Source organism: Rissa tridactyla, chromosome 14, assembly GCF_028500815.1.
Source record: "Rissa tridactyla isolate bRisTri1 chromosome 14, bRisTri1.patW.cur.20221130, whole genome shotgun sequence".
In the NCBI taxonomy this organism is placed as follows: Eukaryota; Metazoa; Chordata; class Aves; order Charadriiformes; family Laridae; genus Rissa; species Rissa tridactyla.
Window position 1 is genome coordinate 10007438 of NC_071479.1, and position 26776 is coordinate 10034213.

Sequence of the window (26776 nt, forward strand, 5' to 3'; positions counted from 1 at the left end):
TCACAAAATAGGGTACTGCTTATTTGTTAGAGGACCTACTCAGCACTGCACTAAGGTTTTGGCTAAGAACCACTTCAGAAATCAAAGAAGATGAGCCGTTTTAGTAGTTGGAGGGACCTTTCTGACAGCATGTCTTGAAAATGTTACATCAGATTAACAACTAATCTGTAGGGTGAGCACGTAACCTGGCTCTGAGGAAGCTGAGCAGTCAGACTGCAGCTTTGTTCCTTCTTGCTCTGGTTCTGGAACCCTGCCTACATAGCACAATGTGGGTCCTGGAGGAAGACGGATGGTAATACATCAGGCGTGAGAGGCCTGTGGAGATAAATGAGTGGACATTAGAGAAACCAAGTGCCAACATCAAATTCCTCTGCTGAAGGACCCAGATTGTGCAGCAACTGCTGATGAATCGTGGATGTGATACAGTCTTGCCTCTGGAAGTGAACTGCCCGTAGGAGCATGGCTTGGAGAAGTAACTTTTCCATTGTGTTGAATGTTCTTAAGAAGATTTATGCTGTTTGCTAAAGACCCTTGTCTGTGTTGTGCATCACTCCCTCTTCCTCTCCTGGCTTCTACTAGTTTTAGATTGCGGCACCCTTTTTTATACAAACTCAGAAAAGTTAGGAGGAAAGATTAGGTGTGCTAGTGCAATGGGAAACTACAGTGCTGACCACTGGGAAAATAAATTTGCTGGTAAAGATTGTCCATCTCTTCAGCTGATTCCTCTGCTAAGAGAACCTGGAAGCTGACTTCAGTTTGAGGAATTTTAATGGTAGCTCCTGTAGTATTTCCGGCTCGTGATACATTGAAATGCTTTCTTTATGAAATTCAGAGGTGCACCTGCGCTGTAAGCCCAGTTTAACCATCTGGTTGAGAGAGGGGAAAGACATTTAGCCAAAGGGGGTCTAAGAAGAATGCAAGTACCTTTGTAGGCCATCATGCCTTATAGTGTGCTTGAGCTGATGAGACACTCCGCAGTGAAACTGGCTGATAGCCTCTCTTGGAAAATAATATAAAATCCAAGAGACAGAAGCAAGAAATAACGCAGAATACTGTTTGCTCCATCCCAAGTAACTGTGGAAATGTCCTGGCAGGACATTAACATTCTTTTTTGTTAAAAGCGCCAGTGAAGCATTACAATGGAATTCCTCAAAAGGCCAGCAACAGCAGTATGGACATATTTGGGCCATACTCAGCCTGAAGATTTTACTAAGAGAATGATATTGAGAAGTATTCTAGTCTGAGAAAGAGCGTATGTTTGTTGTCCATCCACTGTTCCTTCTACCTAGCTTTCAGCTCTTTGGCGTCTACTATTCATTCATTTTGCCACCATGACTCATCCTGTCTGGCTGCGATTCATCCACCCACCTGCGGCTCCTAGAGCTCTCTTTCTCTTCTCCCCATCTATTCCCCTAGTTGCTAAGTCAAATGTTTGAACTCTGTTGGTCTTGTTATCCTTTAGTTTGACTCTTTTCCAGATTTTCCATTATCTGTTATAGTATTCTATCTGCAAAACAATGAACACTGACACTATCTGTAACATCAGTATTTTCCATGTATTCAAATAATTTTCTTTTTTCTATCTGTTGTATGTTTGTACATAAAGCCACATATTCCTCTATTACACATGAACACAATGTGGGGTATATGTGTGTTTATAGGGGGGTGTGTGTGTGTAGAGGGTAGACCACTCTTTCTCATCCACAAATTCATTTATGGAGTCAAGTCATTAAACCTGAGGCAATATTCAGAATTTGGCCTGAAAAAATACCAGAGGTAATGTAACTACATATTATTATATATATTCCATGAGACAATCTGTACATGGCAACCTCCCATGCAGTTGTCAAAGTTGGCACAATAATATTTATTATTAACCCACTTGTGACAGCAAAATTCTGATTTAAAGTGCCAACTAGGTGGTAGGTCCCTCTGTTTTTGTATAATGCAGTTGAACTGTTGCTGTACTTCCCATTCAGGTTAGGGAAACCAAGTCCTTGCGTGGTTATACTATAAGCGACAGGAGTCTGGGAGACAAGTCAGTAGGGGTGGTCAAATAAAATGAGGGAAAATGAGATGTCAGTTTTGACTAATATTACACAGGGTTTCCTCAGGGATCCTTGGTATATCAGGATTGTAATGCAACTTTGTTTTTTTTCTTTTTCCCTTGTGTTTTTGGATGTTTTGTCCTAGGTTTCCAATTCAGGGTGCATGGCAGTTTCCCAGTGGGACCATCCACAGCATGGAGCTGTACATGTGTAACGCTCTGCTGCCCTTTCCTCCCCACTGCTCTCTTCGCTCTCTCTGTGCATGTCTTCTGCAGAAGTACTCCCCAGTGAAGCCCAGCTACCACTGTGCATGCTAAGTAGACAACCTTAAGGCTGAACCAAGTACCAGTGCACTTGCTCGATGCCAGTTTTTTGCGTGCTCCCAGAATAGGAGAGGGCTGGTTGGCATCTAATTGTGCCCAAGCAGCTGAAAGCCACAGAAGGCTAACGGTTTCCTACTGCATGTCTTCCATGTCTTCCTGCCTTGTTACGTGAGCTCAGTAACCAAGTGCAGTCAGATAGTTCTGACAGTCCATTTACTGAGAAAGAAGGGATTCCTTCTAGTGGTTAGCATTGCAGGCGTGCTGGTGTGATGACAACGTGGCCATCTTCAGGCTGTACCATACATAGGGCCTGGTTCAGATCGTGTGCTGGGGTAATTTAAGGAGGGCCCTTACCTAAGTCAAGAGTATCAATGATATATGTAAATAAAAATAACTGTGCAGAAAACAATGTTTTTACATCTGTGTTTGTCCTGAGAGTGTATTTTCAAGATAATGTTTCTGCACTTATTTGAAAACATTTTTAATTGATCTTTCTCCTCTGAGAACTTTTTTTTTCTTTTGATACATGTGTGGATTTGGAGACAGATACTGAATCCTGAGTACGTATTTGTGCTGATCTGATTGATGATGGTAGATGACTTGCTCTCTCTTAATTGAATGCAAGTGGAGCATGAAAGCAAGGCAGTCACTGAGGTGTGAAATGATGTGGTTTTACAGTAATGAGGAGATAATTCTGCATGTCAGAAAAATCACCTGCCTGTTGCCTTGCAGCTGTGATCAGAAACACCTTCTCTGTGATCTCCACAGTTCTGAGATTTTCAGAATCTGACTGTACTACAAGATATGTTCACAGATCATTCAGCATGTTGAAGGCCAGCTCTTTTTCCTTTCTGTTCCTTTGGATCTCTTTAAAGAAAGATTGCTCAAGTTCTTTCTGTCTTGGTTTTTAGGTAAGGATGTGTGTCCCCCTGCCTTTTTTGAAAATTCTGCATGTATCCAGATGGATAACTCATCCAAACCTGGTTTTGATAGGACGAGGCTTAGCATGCTTCTGCTGTGGCTGATTTCTTAGTGTGGATTCAGATATGTTTGTGATATTTGGCATGCATTGCACTTACGGTTTGTATCAGAAGCAATAACTGACACGCTGTAGTAAAGATAAAAGGCATGTTTGAGAGACTTAGGGTTGAAATCCTCACCAATGTAAAGTAGCGAAGTTCTTTGGAGGTCGTCAAAGTGTTCTGATTTACATCAACTGAGGATGTGCCCACTTCTCTGCTGGAAGCATCCCAGCTCATCTCTGAGTTTCATGGTTGTTTCCCTGGATCTGCTCATTACTGTGCTTGCGCGAGAACCATGTTGTGCTTGGTGATGCTACCTTTGCTTATGGCCTGGATTCAGTCTCCAAAAAAGAAGTACCCATCTGTTTTCTCTGTTCTTAGAGCTCTTTAATGCAAAGCACACAAATTGTTTTGTAGCAGATGTTAGCCACCTTTTGGTGTATTTGGGGATTTATTACCAGGAAATTTTAACTTGTAATTTACCTCTGTTTAGCACATCTAGTCACAACACCTGGAGAATCAAACAATGAAACATCATTTAATCCTAGCAGTCCTGCACCTACAGAGCTAAGTTACTTAACAAACCCCAGCACTGATTCTCATGCTCTGCTTTTGGTGCCCGCTGACCTTCCCATCACAGAAGCCACTGGTGCCCTTCATGACCTTAATATAACACACAGGACTTTCAGTAGTTTCACCTTGTCTTGGGCAGCACAGGATGAGGTATTTGATCAGTTCTTTATCACTCTGAAAGACCTGTCCAGTTTAAACAGAACAGAGGAAATCTTTTTGCCGGGAACCCATCGAGAAACAGAAATTACCAGTCTCACAGCTGGCACACACTACCAGATTACCCTCCATGGAAGCACCCAAGGTCAGCTCTCTTGGTCCCTGGAAGCCATAGCTGCTACAGGTATTTTCTATGGATTCGTTAGCCATATGTTCCTTTTCTGCTTTGAAATACAGAACTTCATTTTCGTACTGCTGTTCCACTGCAGAAATGCTAGGCTTTGCGAGTGATGCATTTCTTCGTAGCTGTTTTTTTTTTTCTTCCTTTTGCACGGGATAAAACTCTTATTGCTATGGAATGAGAGCCTTGAGTGGTGCAGCATGGACAATGCCCCATGCAGCTTTTAAGGTGATGTAGCATCAATTCTCTCTTTTCAAACTGCATGCAAAGAGAGATATTGATGCATCTGCTATTTACCAGGAATGTGAAAATAGCAAGATACTACAAGTATTTGTCTGGATTGTGGCTCAAATGTGAGAAAGATTGCAAGGAGGTTGCAGTTTTGTAGCATTGGCATGGAAGTGGTGATGTCAGAGAAAAAAAAAGATTGAAACACATTGGGAGTATACCTTTCTGAAAACTTCCACCTCTTATCCCTGTTACATGAATTTCATGAGGAAGCAGGTCTATAGCCACAGGGCTCAGTTCAATAATGATTAAAGTACCGGTGTGTAAGTTCATATCTGGAGAATCTAGCTGGAGGCTAATGACTGTACCTGTCCATCACTCGAAACCAAATTCACAGCATGAGCTGAAATATTTACATAGAAACACACAGGTTATTTCACACCTACGAAGAAGGCTAGAGCAGTCTCATCTCTCAATGGTTTGTTCTCTTTTTTTTTTTTTGTAAAGTAAGAAACATCATCCCTTGATATCATTTGCCATGGTCGTTGTCATTGTTTTGTCATATATGTTGGATGCTTTATGGATGAGGCTCTTGGAGGTCTCCAACAGTCCAAGTTGGTGCATGATTTTGTAGCAGAATCTCTTGGTCCCTAGAGAGCATGATGGGGTTGTGTGCGCTTCCATTGCAGACATGCATGAGAAACAGACGGGAGGAGAAGGGACGCTGCATCTTGGAGGCGAATGAAACTGAGCACCCTTCAGAGAAATCTGAATTGCTTTTAAGCTGTGATGATTGCTGCATTATTTATTATAATCAAGCTTTTACTTGAAAGATTTTACCTTACTGTAACTTTTGGTTTAGTTGCACTTTCATTTTAAGGAAATGTGTTTGTTTTATTGGTTTCTGTTGCCACCAAAAGATCATTATTTCTGATACAACCACTTCTTTTTCTGTCCTGCTTTCTCATTTTCAGCGAAACAGTGCTATTTTTACAGGATTCATATTTTGCCCCAATGTAGCTTATTTGTGTTCCTGATAAAGCAAAACAGCTCTGGAGTCATGCTTTTTAACATCATGGCGTTATTTCATAATCAATCTCTTCCTTTCTAACAGGATGGGAAAAGCTTGTCAAAACTTTTGCTTTCCTGAGTGGTAGCAATTCACTGTACGTTACTGAATCTCACTGAAGAGAATTGGCTGTGACCTATGAGTGCTCAACCTCTGAAAATACAACCCCAGCTACCTACCTAAGGCTATGCAACACTCATACAACATGCACTCTGTTTTTACAGGGTGAAAATTTGAGTAATGTTGCTGAACCTAGTTTCCATTTATTCCAGGGCCCCTTTACCTTCTGTCTTAAAATATACCTAAAGCTTAAAGTTGAACTGACAAATCAGATGCGTTTCCCTCCTGCATTGTCTATTAAAAATTCTTAGTTGTGCAGATCGGGATTATTCAGCTAGACTCTCTTCTTATTATATGCTTATGTGTCGACAATGCAACTAAATAAGAAAAGTGCTAAAAAGTCATTGCAGTCCACAGGCCAATGATGGATCATATAGCGAGATTTTTAATGTAGAAAAAAAGCAGGTATTATTCTGTCATTTTCCCATATGACTGTTAATTTTAAGGTATTGGTTATATTTCCTCTGTAACAGAGGACTTTCTGTTCTCACTGGAAAAAATGACCTAAATTTTCAGATTTAACAGCCTCAGAGAGTTAGCTCTGATGGTTCCCAACTTCCTTGGCCACCCCAGTGATGCCTTTTGAGAATGTTGATTTCTGTGAATGCAGATTTCAATTTGAGATTAATATCAGTAATTCTGAAAACCCAAGCTTCTCTGCCTCCAGGAAGTTTTTGTGGGCAGAATAACATAAGGAAGACAAATCCATTAAATTAAAGACATGCAGACATGGAGGAATTTTCCCCTTCTTTATTGTTTTGGATTAAAAATAGTTTGGAAGAATAAATAGCATCCTCCTTGTGGACACAATTGAAAGCATAAACATCTGCATCCAAGTACTCTAAACTCAATGTCTTCCTACCCTTACATCAGGCATCGTTGCAGTATTCGCAGCCATTTCTTAATGGCAAACACTGAGTTGTTAGTAGTGCAGTAAAGTGGTTATAGTAATACTTACTTGTCTCCTAGGGAGTTGTAATTAATGTTGGCAAAACACTTGCAGCTGTAAGATGGTCTATAAGCTGCTTTCTGTAAGCAGCCTTTTCGTATTAATGTGGTTATTATTTATTACTGCAGTTCTTTTCTTAATGTTCTGGTTTGCTGTGTCTCTGAAGAGACTTTACACGTTATCTGAGGCAGCTGAGAATGTAAATGTGTGTGTGGGGGTCCATCCCCGAGTCACTGATTACAAATGAAATTCATTAACACAGAACATCATTAAGTAATACCTCATTGCCACTACCCTGTAACCTGAGTAACTGATTGACTCTCTGTCCTTATTCAGAGGAGGAACCTGAGCTTGGAAAATTATCAGTGTCAGAGACTGGCTGGGATGGTTTCCAGCTCACCTGGACAGCAGCCGATGGGGCCTATGAGAACTTTATCATTCAGGTGCAGGAGTCGGACAATCCCGAAGAAACCCGGAATATCACAGTCCCAGGCGGACTGCGCTTTATGAATGTTACAGGCCTCAAGGCCAACACACCTTATAACATCACACTTCATGGTGTGATTCAAGGCTACAGGACCAAACCTCTTTCTGTTGAAACCATGACAGGTATCTCTTCAAGTCACTCACCCAGTCTCATGGCGCCCTGTCCTTGCAGACAGGGCTGCGAGCCAGAGCTGTTGCAGCTGCTCGGCAGAGCTTGCTCTCTCGGTCGGCTTTGCATGGGCTGCACTGAGCTCGTTAAAGCTTGGCTGAACATCTCTGGCATGGAAATGTCTCATGATCAGACTTTCCAATAAGAGCCTCAGTGCCCCCATGGAGCCCTTCGCTTTTAGGAATGCTTTTTCCATCTACCTCAGAATGGCTTGTTTTGTTCCCTTTACTCACTTTTCTGCTGGTTGACACTAACAGCAAAACCCAACTGACTGTTGTACATGGTCGGGAAAGCCCAGGTTGACTTGTAACATTATAAAAATCTGTTCTTTGTAGTGCAGATAATCAAAACCCAAGAATATGTTTAGTTTTCACCTGTCAGAAGCTACCTCTGAAATTATGCACCCGCTTCTGTGTAAATACAAACTCAGGTTATAGCGTGTGCATCTGTCTTGAGGGCAAGGACAGGCACCTTCTATATGTTCTCATATAGAAAAAACCACAAGTGAATTCCTACCAGGAGTAGTATCGTGTATTAAGCCACACAAGGCTGTTAAAAAGTCTGATTTGTCTGGAAAAGTTTAATGAAGAAGACCAAATTCAGCAGAACTACCCTGGCATAAAAATGACCTGAAAGAAGGGAAGGTGAGCCCCACATTATCAGAAGGTTGCATGAAACTAATCAAAAGCCCCAAAAATAACTTTCTGGCTGATCTTGTGAAAGACTACAGTTTTAAATGAGAGCTTATCATGAGCTGAGCTTTGACTGTGAGAAGTAAATATATACTTATGTCTATCCTGTATGGCTCACTGACTCTTCCAGGTATTGTGAACATTGGTAACAAAAAGGCTATGAATTAATTGGCAATAAAGGGGCACCGGTGGCTCTTCCTTCAGGTAATTTCTTGTAGACAATATCTGCTGCCTCTGGGCTTCCTTACAGACTTCTGCAGCCTCCTGTGACTGTGAGATGGCCAGAGCTTGCTCGTATTTGATTTCACCAAGCTCTTGTTACCCAGCACAGAAGGGAATAAAAGTACACATAAGAACTAAATTCTATTTAAAACATTAAACACAATGAAGTTTGCTTGTGTCAATAATGCTTTAAGCCGCCTGGCTTAGGTAGAAATGTGTCTGGCACAAGGCACTTGCTTTGGGCTGAGTCCTGCTGCAGGCTAGAAGCCCTGTGCTTTGAGAGTCCTGAGTGTGAGCTGGTAGCAGATTGCCCATTGAAAATAGACAAATGTGGCTGGACAAAGGAGGCTGTACAGGGACAAACAAGAAAACAGACATCATGGGTGTCCTGCCTAAATACGCAATGTGCTCTCTTTTTACTAGCTTAGTGAAAACAGCAGAAGATGCCCTGCTGAGGTTTTCCCTTCCCTTTCTGGGTCATGCTCAGCACCCGGCTTTTCAAAATTTTCCTTTCTGGGGACTTCCAGTTGTCAGAATTTTCTGAGCCTTCCTGTAACATGTCAGGGATGCCTACAGAGAGGAAGAAACCCCAAGGCAGATATCACTGCTTTGCATTTTGGCTCCAGCTCCAAAATTACGTGCCAGCTTTCATAGGCTTAAGCTGAAAGGGAAAGTAGAAGAGCAAAAAACCCACAACCTTTTCCTTTGGATAAAGAAATAGCTCTAGTTTCAGCTTCTCCCAAAACTGGAAGCTGACTTTTCCAAATGCCCTAGGGGCATTTGGAAAAGTTCTTTTGCATCTGCTTTCCTGCTCAGACCTCGAAAACACATGGCTGCTCCTGGAGGCAAAAGGAAATAGCCATAGCTTTAAAGCTTGTTTTTTTCTTTCTTTCTTTTTTTTCTTATTTAACATTTTGAGATGCTCTAATTTGATTTCTGCCCCTTAGTGCCTGTCTGCTTGTAGCAAGCTTTTACTCAAACCCTTTTCTCCAACGGCAGCTTGGAGTGCTGCCAGCATGAGCAGAGCAGCACGGCATTTCTGAGCAGGAGGAGGTACAGGCCTGTCCCCTTCTGACCAATGTTGTTTCCCTCCTCAGGAGCGCACCCAGAAGTTGGTGAGCTAACCGTTTCCGACATTACTCCTGAAAGCTTCAACCTTTCTTGGACAACCACCAACGGGGACTTCGACGTCTTTACTATTGAAATTATTGATTCTAACAGGTTGCTGGAGCCCATGGAGTTCAACATCTCAGGCAATTCAAGAACTGCTCATATCTCAGGGCTTTCTCCCAGCACTGATTTTATTGTCTACCTCTATGGAATCTCTCATGGTTTCCGCACACAGGCAATAAGTGCTGCAGCTACAACAGGTATATAAAACCTACCTCGATGCTAACTCTCCTTTCTTCTAACTCTTCCTTACAGGTTGTGCCCCTTTCCCTGCCCTCAGCTAACCCATCAGTCTACCCATTACCAAATCCTCTACCTCATTGTTTGACACCTTCTAAGGAAGACCTTCCGGAGCCATTTTGAACTGTGAATGTTAATCCACCCTTACGTACAGCAAAGTCAGTCAATCACACTGTGAAGTGATTTCATTCACACAATAAGTTTGCTCTTGTTCAAACATTAAGGTTAGACCAGCCTCTGACACAGATAAGAAGCAAAACAAATTTCCCAAGAACAAAGCAGGAGATAATTCATTATGTTAGCCTTGTAACATGTGTTTGCATCTGCCTCCCAGCATAGAGGAGACCCTATTTCTCTCAGATAAGCTGATTTCTAGATACAGTTTTTATCCTGATTCTCTAAGTAGATTTCAGGCACGTTTCAGTCTGCGACAGCAGACTCCTACAAGGCAGATGCATTGCTTAAATTTGACTTCAGAATTCAGTTTACATGATATGAGAGATTGAAAGAGTCCATTTGACTTGATGTTGTGAAGGAAATAAGTACGCATTTACTTGTTGGCACATTGGGCTTCTTGAAGTTTTACAGTTGACGGTTTTTACAGAACAGACAGGGAAGTCGAATGTTCAATGTGCTTTAGCCAATTACAGTATGAAAGTGGAAAGAGAGGACGAGACTACAGAAGCAGAAGGTGCATTCTCATAGTAGGCAGATAATAGCTCATGTTGTGATCATTTAATATCTCTATTAAATTTTGCCTGCTGACATGATGTTAGGAAAAGTTATCATAGCAATTTGTCATAGCAACAGGTTGATGTGGTTACTGACATTAGACAGAATATCAAATTTCAGTGATCAGATAATGCAGAGTTGCAGTTTCTAGCATCAGCAGATTGTGTATATCCTCACTGAATCATGGGTAACACGGGCAGCGTGACTGCAGGAGTTGCGCTGTGGAAAATATTGAGAAACACAAGGCTAGATGATTTTTGTGGCCTGTGGTTCATATGAACTCAAACTTCTATATTATTTTATTGCTTTGGGTTTTAATAATTGCAATACATTTCCGTTTGTTTTTCTTCCTGTAGTAGAGGAACCTCTCCTTAGCAAACTCACTGTATCAAATGCTACCTCAGACAGCATGTCACTCACGTGGGAAGCGCAGGACAATGCCTTTGACCATTTTATTCTAGAAGTCAGAAACTCTGACTTCCCTTTGGACTCCCTGGTGCACACAGTGCCAGGGGCCTCCCGGCGCTATGTAGTCACCAACCTCAAAGCTGCCACTAATTACACTGTCCAACTCCACGGTGTAATTGATGGGCAAGGTGGTCAGACCTTGACAGCACTGGCAACCACAGGTATTTCACTGTTTCACCTTCCAGGTTTGCTTTTTTCTCTTCTTTCTTTTGCTGTCCACCGAACTGCTCTAAAACATGGCTCCAACTCATCATCGTTCCTTTGGTAAATTATAGGGAGATCACTATGAGGGGAGGCTGAAATATGCTGGGCCTGAGAGTGCTTGGAAAAAGAGAGATCTGAGACAATGGAAAAGGCTGAAAAAGTGCCCCCATCATTAAGGGAGCCAGTAGTAAACCATGATTGGTTTCCTTATATATACACTTACCTGCAAGTTCTGTGTATATATAATTGACTTGCTCCAGATGGTTAATATTTTTCACAGAGTATCTTTGCACTTGATCTGGACTAAAGTTCTTGTTCATCCCATCCTCACTTGCTTTGTTGTGGGTGGGAGGTCTTCGTGTCTTTATCAGCCTGGAGAGGCACCTGCATGCCATTTTGGTGGTTCTTCATAAAACCAAATGTCTTCCAAGGCATTTGTATCTCTTGTGGGAGTTTCATGCAGCATGCTAAATGACCAACCGAAACTGCATGGAGTGGTCTGGCTGCCTTGTGCTGGTTCTGATGTTCTTCTTTGCCTAGTGTTTTTATGCCTTCCCAGAAGAGATCAGGGCTCAAAAAGCAAGTTCACCCTTTCTTGATGGTCAGCCCACCACTCTGTCACTTGCATTGCTACCTTTGAGTCTCTAAGACCTGTCTTGTTTCACTGGATATCGGATTCCAGGATGGTGGAAGATCACTAAGACTTGCTTGAAGAGATAATTTCAACTTATTTTGCATGTAGTGTTCTTTGGAGTCTGGGTGTCGTGATGTGAACGTGCCTGACTGGATGCAAGTGGCATGTGAAGGAATGCAGCCATTTCAGGATGAGATTGGAAAGGATCCAATCTCTTCGTCCTCTCTGACCTGCATGCGGGGCTGATGGCTCCATGCTTGGTTTCACTGGGTTCTGCACCCAACCCTGTTTGCTTTGTGGATATTTTCTCATCTCCTCCTCTGTCTTTGGAAGTACCGTGCTTACATGGTGACGTCTTTACTGTCAGCCATGAAGGCATTGACGGTCACTGGTTGACAGCATGACAACAGCATGTGTCCTTAATTGGGGCCACTTGGATTCACCTGTTCCTAGGCATTTCTAGAGAAGAAGGTGGACTGTTATTTTTAAAAGTCTTGCCATGAGGGACGGGAATAAAAGTTGGAACATCTTGCAGCAGTTCATGTTTTAGTTAAGGAAAGGATTTCGTTCTGTCACTGTTCTCTTTGTCAGTGGGATACATCTTTCTTACTTTTCTCCCAGCATGAATCACTTACACGGTTATTTTCCTGTATCTCACTGGCTGCATTTCCCAAGGTGTTCTTGGTCTATACTCAATTGGCAAAAGAAAACCTAGAAAATCACCCCTGAGAGGAGGCACGGGATTCTCTCAGCACTTGACTGCCGGGTCATATTTGTGCGTTCTCAGTGTCTAATGAATCTTTAATGATTTTATGCTAAATGGAATAACTTTAAAACAGGATGGTGAGGAGCTCTCCCTCTCCTGTAGCCTGATGGCCAAGCTCCTTCCCTGGCAAGGGAGGGATGTGATTTTGAATTTCCTCTAGCAGAAAAGGAAAATCTTTACTTCTCTAAAGAAGTGCCCTGACCACCCGACAGTCAGGAAGGAGAGCAACTGCAGTGTTGCGGGGTTTTTTGTTCATTCTATTAGATATTCTCTGATTGTGCCTAATCAGAGGATGAGGAACACCTTATCTGCAGAGTCCAGGGAGGTTTTGGCCTGAGATTAGTGCTGAGATAATCAATGTTAGGACTGAAGCCCCTCATAAACTTCAGGGTCCAAAAATAGAAGTATCTATAACTCCAGGCAACAGAAACACTACGCAGAAGCTGAACTGGGATTTCAAGGATGCCTGTTTTGGATTCACCTAATTCCTGCCTGAATCCTACTTTATCTACTGTGGAATTGCCATGGGTTTGTATTCCCATCAAATTCCCAGTGTGGAGTTTCCTGCAATTTCAGTGTTTTTACCACAGGACTGTATGTTGTTGGTGCTTCTGTAAATCAGGCTCAAATTCCATTGGGAAAATTGAGAGTTTTAAAGAAAATTAAATGAAAAAAATAAACTAAGAGTCAGCACTAATTTCAATGGCTTCTTTCCAAAACCTTACAAAACAGTTCTTGCAATGCTTGCTTTTTTTTTTTAACCCCCAACCACAGCAAAACAAGGCTAAAACGTTCAGCCTTATCTTTAAGCATCTATAAACCTCCACTGCTAATTCCCCCGGCCCCCCGGAGTAACGCTGTCTCTTCACCTGTGTTCCTTTCTCCTTCAGAGGCTGAGCCACAGCTGGGCACGCTCACACTCACAAACGTTACCCCCGACAGCTTCAACCTCTCCTGGACCACAAGAGATGGGCCTTTTGCCAAGTTTGTTATACACATTAGAGATTCCTATGCAGCACATGAGCCCCAGGAGCTTACGGTGTCGGGAGGTGCTCGCAGCGCTCACATCTCAGGCCTGCTAGATTACACTGGCTATGACATTAACATTAAGGGGACCACCAGTGCAGGTGTTCACACAGAGCCCCTCACTGCTTTTGTCATGACAGGTACCTGCCTAAAGGTTTGGAGTCTATTTATCGGCTTATAAAAATATGTATTCCAATACGGATTAAACAAAGACTCTCTACAGCACTGAATATCTTGTCCAGCAGCAATGGTTTTGTTTGCAAACTTAGTGCAAGGATGGGTCAGACAAGTCGTATTGACCTTAAAAAAAAATTTCTAGGAGGAGTACTAGTTTAAAGTGAGTTAAAAGCCCTCTGGAGTCCTTCTGCCATGTATAATAATCTCTTTTAACTCCTGAGGGGAAAATTTGCCTAATATCCACTAGTTGCATCTGAAGGATCCAGAGAGGAATGGGTTTTAGAACATCTCCTGTCCTGTGGTGTCCCCTCAACACATCCCTTATGTCTGAATATTTTGGCTAGGTTTTGACTGGGATTGGTTGTACATCGCATGCCTCCTAAATGATCAAATAAATGCCATAGAATTTGCCTTCTATGTATTTTGTGGCCAGTACGTGCCACCAGGGCTTGTCACATAGACATAGGGACACCGTAAATAGGATTAATGGAGAAATTGAGGCCTTTTCCTTTTACTCCGCTCTTCATTAACATGCAGTGGGAACACCAGTTGCAGCAGCAGCATCCCTCACAGCCCCTGGGCTGCCAGTTCCTGTGAAGGGCAATGTCCGTGATCATTTTCCTTAAGGCAAATGGTTGCATTTTACACCAGCTCTGATCTGCCATTCAGTCCCGTAGTTAGAAGTGAGCAACTCTGCTCTTTGGCTCCACCAGAGTACAAATGCTTCCTTTTTGAAAATAAACCGTGGACACTGATATTTTGAGAGGAAGCTTCCCACAGCTAGGTAAACACGTGGCGCACTCTGCACAGCAGAAGGATGTGCCACAAGGTCACATAAACCTGCCGGGTTTAGTGTGTTGGTGTCACTCAACGCCTATCCCAGGAAAATAATTTCAACATTTTGGGCTCTTAATTTGTTTACCCACCCTCCCAGAAACCAACCCAAAATGTGACTCTTTGGGGTTGCTTGATTAGAAGCAAGTCAGGTGCAAAAACGTCTCCAAATTGAGTAAATTCGAGCTGAATCTCTAGCACTCAGACATGGAAACATCAAAACATGAGGACTTTCAAATTACAAAATTTTAGGAAGGAATTCTTATGCCAAATTCTAACAGAACATCAATTTCAGCTGTTGGGAAATGTCAAAACCAAACCCAAAGCCCTTTCCCAGAGAAAGTTTTGCGTTTAACTGGTATTTTCTTAAGTGAGTGGAATTTGAGTGATTGGAAGATCAGATGAGTTAGCTCCCAAGACAACAGCACAAGGTTTGTCAAATAATCTAAAGAAATGCTAGTAATGTCTGGGATCCAGGATCAAGGCCAGGGCTTAGCAGAGCCAGTTGATCTTCCTATTTGACTTGCCAGATTTTGAGTAAGCAAAATACTCTGAGCAAGGATATTGTGAAAATTTGGCCTTTTTTGGTTTTTTCAGAGACTTGGTGGGGAAGTTTTGGGGGGTTGATCCACAGCCTCTAAACTTTGACAAATGTCAACTGATGTGAAAAAAAAAAAAAGATTCCTTACTGGAATTTCTTTAAGTTATCAACATATCACACTAACGGCTGCCTGTGAGGCTCATTGTACAGATTATTGCTCTGTTCTGTGGTCATTAGCCCCTGGCCTTAGTCAGTGCAAATTCTGCTTTCTCTCCTATCCCCTGCAAAAACCAATCTTGCAAGTATTTTGTACTTACATCACGGAATCATAGAATGGTTTGGGTTGAAAGGGACCTTAAAGATCATCCCGTTCCACCCCCTGCCCTGGGCAGGGACACCTCCCACCAGCCCAGGTTGCTCCAAGCCCCGTCCAACCTGGCCTTCAACCCCTCCAGGGATGGGGCAGACACAGCTTCTCTGGGCAACCTGGGCCAGGGGCTCACCACCCTCAGAGTGAAAAATTTCTTCCTTGCACTTAAAAATGTCTTAGTTGCACTGGCTATGACCCTGACTGGTCAGTGTCCTGCTTCTGGCAGTCCTTGTGGCATCTCTGACCCCCCCACCATTGAAAAGAAAAGCTGGAGATATTCACGTGAAGTAGAGAGGTAAAAAAGCAAAATACAGGCATTGTGAATGCCAAAGTTGAGGCTTGTCCCTAAAGCACTGACGGTGGGCATGAGCGGAAGGAAATTAAAGCTTTATGCATAGCATTTCTAAAACAGTTTTGGTTATAACTGTGCATGTGTAACAGAAGAAATGTGCTTACACAGTGAGCTTGGAAGGAATTTCAATGGAGCTTGTCATATAAGGTGCTGAGACACCCTTGATGAAAATTAAGAATTGAGCACTTAACTTCTGGAGGCTCCAGTGAAAATCCTAGTCTTGTGGTCCTGGCTATGCACTTCTATCAAATCCATACTTCGGGGAAAAATGTGATTTATCTTTGGTGGAATCTGTGATACTTTCTAATTTGAAATGTTTTTCGCTTCTTTTTTTTTGTATGTTTTTGCACCTTCCCTTCTTTTAGAGGCCATGCCCCCACTGGAAAACCTAACTGTGTCTGATATTAACCCTTATGGGTTCACAGTGTCGTGGATGGCATCGGAGAATGCCTTTGACAACTTTCTAGTAGTCGTGGTGGATTCTGGCAAGCTGCTGGACCCACAGGAGTTCCTCCTTACGGGAGCCCAGCGGCAACTGAAGCTTAAAGGCCTTATTACTGGCATTGGCTATGAGGTTATGCTTTATGGTTTTGCCAGGGGGCACCAAACAAAGCCCCTAAGCACTGTGGCTGTTACAGGTATTTTAATGTGAACAAATTGTTCTCTTCCACCCTTTCTTTCTCGCTTTTCTTCTCACATGGAAGATGTTTTGTGCAATCCATTTGCAAAGCAGACCTTGGCTTTTGCATCCTTTTCTGCATCGTGGCTACACATAACTCCTCCTGATTTATGATAGGTTCACCAGTGAAGTTCTGTTCCTTTTAACTTGATGTTTCCCTTCTGTCTTTATGAGGGATCCCGTAGAGACGCATGATGTGGGTTGAGGGATGAAAGTTTCTGGGATGGTTACGTAGGTACTTCTAACCGAAATCTTTACAGAAAAAATGGCCTGCATGTGGGAGCTCGTCTTGTTAACAGCTGCTGGGCACATCAGCATTCTGCAACTTGCCAACCAACAGGACCTGCAGGAAGAGCCATACTGGATTTCTTGCCCATGGCCTCCTTTCTTTCACTCTTTGTGTGGGTTCTACCCACAGACCATCGAGTACTATCATTACCACCCATGAAGCTGGCATCTCTCTCCAGAAGGCCTTAGCTCATGTTTTCAACCTCATCATAGCTGCCATTTCCCAGCAGTGTTTGAGCTTTCTTGAAAAATTGTTGTATTCTCTAGCCCCATAACCATCAAGTCTCATTTCCATGTTGCTGACTATGCAGCAGTAAAGCTGGGGGTTGCCTGATTGGAGGGTTGCTAGAAAATAAATAGGAACGTCTTTCTGTGGAAGAAAGAAGTGCATTGGAGATGCTGGGAGATAGTAACCGCTCCAGTAGCATTTCTCTAGATAATGATGCCTGACCATACTGAGCTAAAGATGTTTTGCAGGTAATTCGTAACTTACAGCTCCTGGGGTCCTCTTGAATGGGTTCTTTCACTGAAGGCAGTAGGTCTTGCATTTGGATTTAAGTGTGCTGTTTAAGGGATATGAATTTTCATGATTCCCCTTTGCTGCTTCAGCATTTGTTTAATACAAAGTAAAGGATGCATCTGATGGGAAGCATCACGAATGACAGAAGTGCATGAAATAAGGGTTTTGCATGAAGAAGACGACTCTTTCAAGTGGCTTCTATGTTGTCCTCCTAACAGAGAGAGACCTGACAATATTACAGGCATGCCTGCAGTTCTATAACAAGAGCTTGTTTTTATGGAATATAAAGGTTTCACATAGGTAGCGAGGGAGAAATGCACATGAAACTTACTGTTAGCATGTGTAACTTTGCATGTCAGAGGCAAATGGTGTATGTCCCTGCAGTGGATTTGCTATTAAAGACTGAAAGTTTGAATGGGCCTGCACACGCTCACATATATCTTCTTCAGTATGTATATAATGCTAATATTCTTTTTTTTTTTTTTTTCAATAGCTGGCAGATTGTTTCCCTTTCTTTGAAGTGTGGTTGGATTCTTGCAGTATGCTATATCCAGACCTCAAGCAGGTCTCTAATGAACTGATTAAAGAAATCATTTCTTTTCCCTGCTGCTATCTTCTCCTTTTCTAGAAGCAGAACCCGAGGTCGACAACCTTCTGGTTTCAGATGCTACTCCAGATGGATTCCGTCTGTCGTGGACCGCAGATGATGGGGTTTTCGACAGTTTTGTTCTAAAAATCAGGGATACCAAAAGGAAATCTGATCCACTGGAACTAATAGTACCAGGCCATGAGCGCACCCAGGATATAACAGGGCTGAAAGAGGGTACTGAATATGAAATTGAGCTCTATGGAGTTAGCAGTGGACGGCGTTCCCAACCCGTAAATGCAGTAGCAACCACAGGTATTGTCTTTGCAGCAGGAAAAGCGTAACAAGTTCATGCCTGTTTTTTTCAGCATCTCTCCTTTTCGTAGCCAGCTTGGGCTGTTACCGAGGTGTTCGGACTGTCTCCTGCATGTCCCTTATCCACGTTACTGGTTCAATAGGGTGTAGCTATTTATAATGAATCATCTCAGATTCCTTAGCTTCATTGCTGTCTATTTAATATGGTTTTATTTAATTAGTTTCATGATCTGGAATTAGGCAGCATGGTCTAGCAATTAAAGCACTGGCTTTGAGAGTCAAGAAATATTCTCTCTGTATCAGCCTTTTTCAGTGATTTCCTGGGACTAATTACATATCAGGACTCCACAACAATTTACCTCCCTAGAAAAGAGGTATGACAATTTGATTTATCAGAGCTATTGAGAAGTTTACTTATGGCTTGATCAGCAAAGGACTAAGCACCATTAACTGATCTTACCAGGAGCAACATATGCTCAATAATTCAAAACAAACTTAAGTTTCTTGCAAAATCAAAGCTTTGAACTCCCTCAGCAGAAGTTGCTTTATGTTCTCATTCTTGTGTGTCAAAAACTCTGGTGTAAATTAACTTAGTGACTTGCCCAGGTAAAATCATCCAGAAGAAAAGCTGCAGGTATGACTGCTAATTCATGCCATTTTGTTTTAAAAATACCGAGGCCTTAATTCTCAATTGCAGCATGGCAATTCCACAAAGCTGGAGTTCTTGCCTTTCATAGTCTCAGACTAATGAAGAAACGTTGTAAATATAACTGCAAATGTCTGCTGTCTGAAGTTAGCCTAAAACTATATATGTTTCTGAAAAGTTTCCACCAGCATTTTCTGGGAGAAATGCTCCACCAGCACAAAATGCCACCTGGCATTTTCTCAGTGCCAGGGAGAAGGAGGAAGTTTTTGCTATTTGTAACTGGACTGTTGTTTCTTATATTATTTTTCTATGAAAATAAGCAGATATTAGTCAAGTAAAAAGTTCTCAAAGCTTAGGTTGAATTCCTGAGATTAATTTAAACAAAATAAGGTTTATAATTTGAAGCATTTCATTTTGGTACTTTTGAATGAAGCTTTCCATTTTTTTCCACCAAAATCATGGTTTCATTTTGAAACATATTTAAATCTAAAGCAAATGAAGCAATATGCTGTGACCCAAATTCTCTCTTTTAAAAGTTTTGAGCTTGCTGCTATGAAAACATAATAATTTCAGTTTGGTCTAATTCTGGGAGTAGGGGAACGAGAAGGGGACAGGTAAGTTCAGTGTGTGAGGAAGCCATAAAAGAGGCGTTTGCTCGGCTGTAGCAGTGTGTTCCAGACAACGCACAGAAAAGGGACAACAATAACTCAGTATTGAACAGCTTTTCCTGAAATAGCATGGCCTCATGATTCACCTTAATGTCTGTAGTGGTGGTTGTTAGCATGGAAAGGCACATTTCTGACCAGCTCCAGTGATTGCCATCACATCCCTTGAATAAACAGCAAGGGCATAGATACACTCCCCAAGACATTTACATGAAGCAGAACATGCATCCATCACAAGCCACCTTTCTCCAGGCTCATGCGAGTTGACTCATAATGGAGGGGGATGTTTAAAGTCAACTGCACTTGTTAGCAGCATGTCCCCATTTTCACTGACTTGCAGGATATTTATGGTAAACCGCTAAGAGTTATCATTTTCCTCATGACTACATTCTTATTCAGTTCTTTCAGGGAGATTTAGCACATGTCACCTACTGAAGCCAATAGCCCAAAAAGATGTTTGTCAGATGTAAATAGCCCATGGATAATTGATAATAGAGCTGGAGCCACAAAAATCCAGCTAAATAATTCGGACTGCAGGTTATACCACACTGCGTAGCTGGGCCACCAAGGCGTCTAACCAGTTTATTTTTTTGGAGTTGATTATTAGACAAACATATGTATATTTATAGCTTTTCCAGTCTGGTTGCAAAGAAATATTTCTATCCCTGAAGGGAGGTAGCTCAGACAGGCTTATATTCAGCCTTACTTTGTTCTGGCCCGTGTACAAGTTACAAGTGAGCAAGGAATAAATTAGCTAGGAAGACTTTAGCTTTAGTAGAGGAGATAGTAAAATAACAGTTGGAACAAAGCTAGCAAACAGACCGGCAAACCTAAACCAAACACTACTGTAGAAATGAAGGCAGGAAAATAATATATATTGAAAATCCTTCTCTGTATTTATCACTCACAGCTTCCCACTTCTTCCCTATCTGCGCACATACCCTTGAATGCTCAAAGGCAGTCTTCAGGGATCAGGTTCTCAACTGGTGTAATTGGTGCAGCTGAGGGAATCTGTTTGAGCGTTGCCAAGCAATCCTCTCCGAGGGCTTGACCTCTTATCTTCGTACAGCAAACCACCCACCTGCCATGAGGAAGGAGGGGGAGGAACGATCTTGCAGCGTTCACCTTTTAATGCCTTGTCCTTCTCCATGGTTTCCTTTCCTTCTTTCTCTTTCAAGAAGAAGTCAGCAAGACAGTTGATCTAGTGACAGCCATGGACTGGAGATGGAAAGGATGAGTAGGGCAAGACTGACATTTGCCATTTTTTCCAGGTAGCTTGCGTTGGTCCTGCAGCTGGTAACTTGCCTGGAGGCTGCAATGATCTCCCTTGTTCCCATCACACCAGTAACGTGGTGTGCGACCACTGGGTGTGGGAGTTGACAATAAAGTCAAATCTTCCCGCACTCATCACAAGTGATTCTTCCTCCATTATTTACTTGTACGTACAAGCGAACAGCAGTAGTTTTCCCCCAGAACTGCTGATAATAATGTTGTTAAAAGGTTATCCTCTTTGGGGTGATGCTGGTATCCACTCTCCCTGCCCTCTGCACTTGTCGGTCATTTTACCCTCATCAATTCTGCTGTGATAGAAAACATTAATTATAAAATCACTGTAGTGCAAGGCAACATCATACAGATCTGCAGTCTCTAATCAAGTTGGCACAAGGGAGTTTGTCCTCTGCTGCTCTCAGAGGGACAGTTGGTGTCTTTTGGAAATGCATCTATATATTGTCTACTAAGGTGCAATTCAGCCCTCCCTGGGGGACCACAACACGCTGCGTGCCACTTAATATCCTTGGTAGGAAGTGTGGGTCTCATGCTGCTACTTTCCGGTTCTTCTAATGGTGTTTTGCCACACTGTGACAGCATTTTTCATCTGAGAGGATCACAAAACTCTTCACGTGCTCTTTATATGTGATAAATGCAACCTGGTGCTTCTTGTTGCTTAGGAGAAGAAAGCCTGTGAACATACTCCTATAGTCTATTAGTAACGAAAGAACAATTTTTTAGCAAAAAAATCCCCAAAGAAATGCAGCTACTCAGGTATCATGGGTGCCTTAGCAACCTCACAAAAAAATTTTCCATCTCTCATAGAACTAATGGGGAATGATGCTGGAGCATAATGCTAAATTACCTGTATTTACCCAACATATGAATTGAGGTTTTTTTATAAGTGACAATACAGAAGCATGCTGGCCATTTTTTATGCCTGCTTAATTTTAGCTTCCAGGTAGCTCGAGGTGATGGTTTCACTTGCTCCTTTTTCGTTTCCCTGTGCTCAAAGATACCCCTCTCTTACACGTCCATGACTCGTTTCAGGACTGATGCTCGCTCTGGTGGTCTGTTACACTTTCTTGGCCAGGTTTGCTCCCAGGAAAGTAGCCGCAGTTGGGGTAGTTGGGATTGTGGAACTCTCACGCAGTCAAGGCTATCCTTAGTACTGTTTGTTATGCAGCAGTTCACCTGGTACAGGAAAACAAGCGTGAAGCCCATGGGAATCTGCACAGCAGAGTCCAAGTGGGATGGATTGGGTACTTTATTTTCTGGGAAAGGCTGAAATTCTCTGTGGGTATGAAAACTGAGTGCTGCTCCTTCTTTTTGGTCTCCAGAGTCATCACTAGCACTTTTCGTTAGTCATTAAGAGCACCTACAATGTGAAACAAAATCAATGTGATTTTCACTTGTCTCTCGTTCCCAGGGGTTTTTTTATGCTCTTCTGTTTCCTTCAGACTGTACCTAAATCAGTAGCAACTTTGTGTGTGGTGCAGCTTTGTTAACCCCACCTTGCTTTCTTCATTATCTTTAATTCTTTTCTTTCTTTCTTTGGCTTTTCCATGTGAGCAAACCCCGCAAACCCAACATGTCTAGTGAGCTCCAGAGAAATAATTTACATTTCCCTTGAGAGCTCAGTTGTTTTTCTTTCCTTGCCTTTCAGTTGATTTAGTGCATTGCTGCTACAACTTTGGGGACACATGGAACAAACAGCCCTCTGACTTCTTTCCCGCAGACGCGTTCTTTCCGAGCTATTTCAAGCACAGTCACTTTTTTTCTCCTCTCGCCCCCCTTCCCCTGCCCTCAGCCTGTCTCCACCGCTCTTAATGTGGCTGATGTTTGGTATCTCTCCTCCTTGTGCTAATAGCCTACTCTGTGTAGGCTGTTTATTTTTTTAACACGTGTCAGGGTTGTTTTGGTTACAGTCAAAAAAAGCAAATTGGAAGTGAGATGCTCAATGTAAACTTTGAAGTGGCAGGTCTCTTTACCATGTCCTCCCAGAAGCCCTTTCCATGCTTGTTTTGCAATAGCTTAATTAAGCCTTAAACTGGAATGTTTCAGATACCTGTTGGTTTGCATTTTAAGATTGGGTCATTTTGGCAAAAGTTGGCTTTGTTTGCCCGGCTTACTGATTTAACTTGTTTGGGCAAATGTAGCGCTCAGGTTTACATGGGGAAAGGCTGGGTTGTGTGACAAAGAGCTGCAGTGGAACCACAAGTACTGGGATGTCCTCTGGATGGATGTGCTTTGAATGTGCCTAAGAAAAATCATGGTCTCAGACAGAAATTCCAAGAAGAAAATCTTCTCACTTCAAGTTTGAAGCCAACAGAAGTTAACAGGCGGTCAGTGCTTGAGAGGATGGACCCTTGACTCATGCAGCTGAGCCCAGGTCTTTTTTAGGCATCCTGTAATACAAACTTTATGCTCAGGAAGAGACATCTCTCCACTGCTAAAGGCTGCCATTGCTGTGTGTCATAGGTTGAGACTAAATTGAAAGTCTAAAAATCATCCAAGTGAAACTGGGGGAGAAAAGATTGTAAATACAATGACTCTTGGGTAATAGAATTGCATTCCTGTAAGGATTCCTCCATACTTTTCTATAACACTGAAATCTCTGTTACTTCTTTGTATACGATATGTAGATATGTGTCTGGGGTATTTTTAAGCTATGAACTACTGTAAAGTTAATGAAAAAGGAAAACTTAGACCAAACAGATTGTTGCTGTCAGTATGTGAAAAAGCCATTAACTGTTTAGTGTTCCCTGCATTCGTGTTGGTTAGGACAGAATATCGATAGCATCAGCTCTTGGGATAACGGAATAAGACAAATCAGTGTTCCAGCACTAAAGACTGATAAACAAATGATTTTCCTTTTCTTTCTATGTGGTGTGTTTGTTCTCTACTCTCCACGGACAGTTGTTGGATCTCCCAAGGGAATTTCTTTCTCTGACATCACGGAAAACTCTGCTACAGTCAGCTGGACACCCCCTCGCACCCGTGTGGAGAGCTACCGGATCTCCTACGTCCCTGTCACGGGAGGTAACTGCGAGGAGGGACGGTGAGGAGGGTGGTAAAAGGGACAGCAGAAAGGGCTTGTTCTGATGATATTCATCTCTCGGTGCATCTCCCAGATGATCCTATACAGATCATCTCTTTTTTTCTTCAAACTGCTGACCAGGAATGTGAGTGCACAGACATGATCCCAGTAGCCAACCTTTGTCTGAACATAGTGTCCCACATCCCATGGACAAGTCTTGTAAGCGAGCTCAGAGCTAGATGCTGGAATGGCCCTAATAGGGCCACATTCACAAAAATCTGTTCCCACTGAGCCTCCTAAGTAAGGATTTATTTCCAAACTGCCTCATTATTTTGTAGGCACTTTATGAGCTGTGCGTATTTGAAAAGATGACCCTTGGAAATAATAATCACGATCCATGGTTATAATATTTTTCCAAGGTAGTGATTTTTCTTAGCACTCCCCAATGTTGTTTCATTCCATCCATTATATCTCTGTTTTAGCGTTCAGCTTAAAAAACTTCCTATACTTAAACAGATTTTTAGCAGAACTTAGGGACATCTCGGAAAGGAAACAGACGTCAGGACCACAAAAGACATGCTATTGACTAAGATAAGTAAGGAGTAAAGATATAGGCCTTTAGACAATATAGTATGTAAGCATACACGTGATTTAAATATGTAGTGATCCAACAGAAGAAAAGGAGCAACCCACAGTCATAAAGTTCGGCGCTTGTCTAAGTGCTTTCCTGGAATGAACCCAGAATTTGAAACAAGTATGTGTCCCAAGTACTCACACGCACATGTAGCACCTCTTAAAATAGTATATACTATATCTTTATTCGAAATGAGATGGGTGAAGGAGAAACTTACAGCCCTTATTACCGGAAACAAAGCAGATATAACCTGCATCCTCACGCATGTATGAACTTCCATGTGGAGTGCTGTGTTTTCACCTTACATCTCATTTGTAAAATTATATTTTTCTGAACCGGAATGTTAATTTTTTCTTATTGTTGGCATACCAGTAGGAATGGATACAAACCAATGTCTTAGATTTAGGTGTCACGGCAGCAATATTTTTTCCTGAAGCTGCTCTATGATATTGATGGTTGTAACAAACTGGGGCAAATTCCTCCTCCTGTACGAGTATGTCCATGTTGGTCATAAAGTCTTTAACTTGAAACACATCCTTCAAGCATTTACTGGAGTATTGTGTCACTAATCCCTTGGCATTTGGCTTCGTCCTAGGTACTCCAAATGTTGTTACAGTTGATGGAAGCAAGACAAGGACCAAGTTGGTGAAGTTAGTCCCAGGTGTAGCCTATGACGTTAGTATTATCTCTGTGAAAGGCTTTGAAGAAAGTGAACCCATCTCTGGCACTCTGAAAACAGGTAATATACAAAGAGGAAATGGAAGGTTTTCAAATGCATTGTCTGTGCTGTAGGAGAGGCTTGGGAACTGGAGCTGACGACCCCTAGAGATCCCATTTTTGCTGTGATCCCATTTTTGCTGTCTGCACAAACTGTAGGAAGTTTTTTGCCCGCTCTTTGTGTCTGTATTTCAGATAAGTACAGAATGGGTAAGTTTGATCAGGCTCCCGTTTGCTAAGTGCCAAACCAACTTACAACGAGGCAGAGACAATTCATGTATTTACAGTCCTAATAAATCAGAAACAAACAGAAGTTTAATTAATACCATTTTACAGATGAGGGAGCAAAGGGACAGCTCAGATGAACAATTCAGACCAGTTTCTGTTGTGGACTCAAAACTCCACATCTCACAGGTCCCGGACTGCGTCCTAAGCAGAAAAACATTCTCTCTCATGGTTTTTCTTCAATACTGCTTTAAATATCCCTGCAGGACATGAGGGTCCACCATGCTCCTGCTGACCCCACCCTGCGGTCTAATTTATTCATTCTTTTTTGGGGGGCTAACAAGTATTCAGAGAACTGAGGCAAGGAACAAGATGATAAATACTGGATAATAACATGAAATCTATAGCCCATTTCAGATGTACTGGAGGCAGATATCTATCCCAATTCAGGGATAGAATGAGGAAGCAAGGCAGGGCGTGTGGGCACTTTGGATGGTTGACTGGCTGTTTGATTAGTTTATTTTTAAACATGCAGGGCAAGCTGGTGGAAGGTCACAGTGGCTATCAGTTGACGTCACATTAGTTATTTTTCCCAGCTCTGTCTCCTGACTTTGCTCCAAAAAGCAGTCCAGATTTGAGGGTGTTGAGAGAAATATGTCAGCTCTGACAGAGCGGTTAGATTGATGATATCAAGACTGATCTGAGAACATAGTTAGTTATGTCTGTTCCCAGTGTTTAATCTTTTCACGCATTGACCTCCCTTTCCAGTGGAGATATTTGATGTCTCTTTGTAGGCACTGACGTCTTTTCTGCAGAGCTCCACTATTCCAAAGGGGATCGTAAAAGCTGCATCAAGCAGCAGTGTTTGCGCATTTTATATCATATATTTACAACAGAGCATTGCAGAGAGCCGAGACTGTTTGTCAAATTCCTTCAGTCTGTTATTCTCTTTCTTTCAGCTCTGGACAGCCCGTCAGGCCTAGTAGTGTTGAACATCACAGACTCGGAGGCTCTGGCAACCTGGCAGCCAGCAATTGCTGCTGTGGATAATTACGTTGTCTCCTATGCTTCTGAGGACGGTAAGAAGAGTTAGTGATGGGTCAGGGTGCTGACAGTGTTACACATTTTGAGAGAGGATCAGAAATGGGTGCTGCAACGTGACCCCAGGAGGATGGCAGCAGGCTCTTATTTGAAGGAGGTGCCTCACTGAAAACATTAAAAAAATGACCATTTTAGTTAGGCATTCCCAATTCAGACAAGAACAGGGATAACTGATACTCTTGGAAAGAAAAGATGGTGTTATAATTCATATGAACACTAGAGAGTGCTAATACTTTTAGATAAAGGACTCTGGTGTAATTTAGACTCCCCATAGGTGTAAGAAGACAGATGGGCTCTGGGTTTTTATTCTTTTGCACTTGGTCCCAGCTAGTAAAAAAA

At 42.3% G+C, this 26776-nt stretch overlaps 1 protein-coding gene across 8 annotated transcripts in view; it reads left to right on the forward strand.

The window, feature by feature from the left end:
• TNC (tenascin C) overlaps positions 1–26776 on the forward strand; it is a 106148-nt gene that overhangs the window by 70237 nt on the left and 9135 nt on the right. For 4 of the 8 annotated variants that reach the window (XM_054221014.1, XM_054221016.1, XM_054221015.1 and 1 more), the window contains 8 exons: positions 7006–7278; positions 9336–9608; positions 10737–11009; positions 16118–16390; positions 17868–18140; positions 23640–23762; positions 24990–25133; positions 26296–26415. In XM_054221014.1, coding sequence (XP_054076989.1) covers positions 7006–7278; positions 9336–9608; positions 10737–11009; positions 16118–16390; positions 17868–18140; positions 23640–23762; positions 24990–25133; positions 26296–26415 — 1752 coding nt within the window. The remainder of the gene's footprint in view (positions 1–7005; positions 7279–9335; positions 9609–10736; positions 11010–16117; positions 16391–17867; positions 18141–23639; positions 23763–24989; positions 25134–26295; positions 26416–26776) is intronic. The other 4 variants (XM_054221018.1, XM_054221019.1, XM_054221020.1 and 1 more) reach the window with 4 other exon arrangements.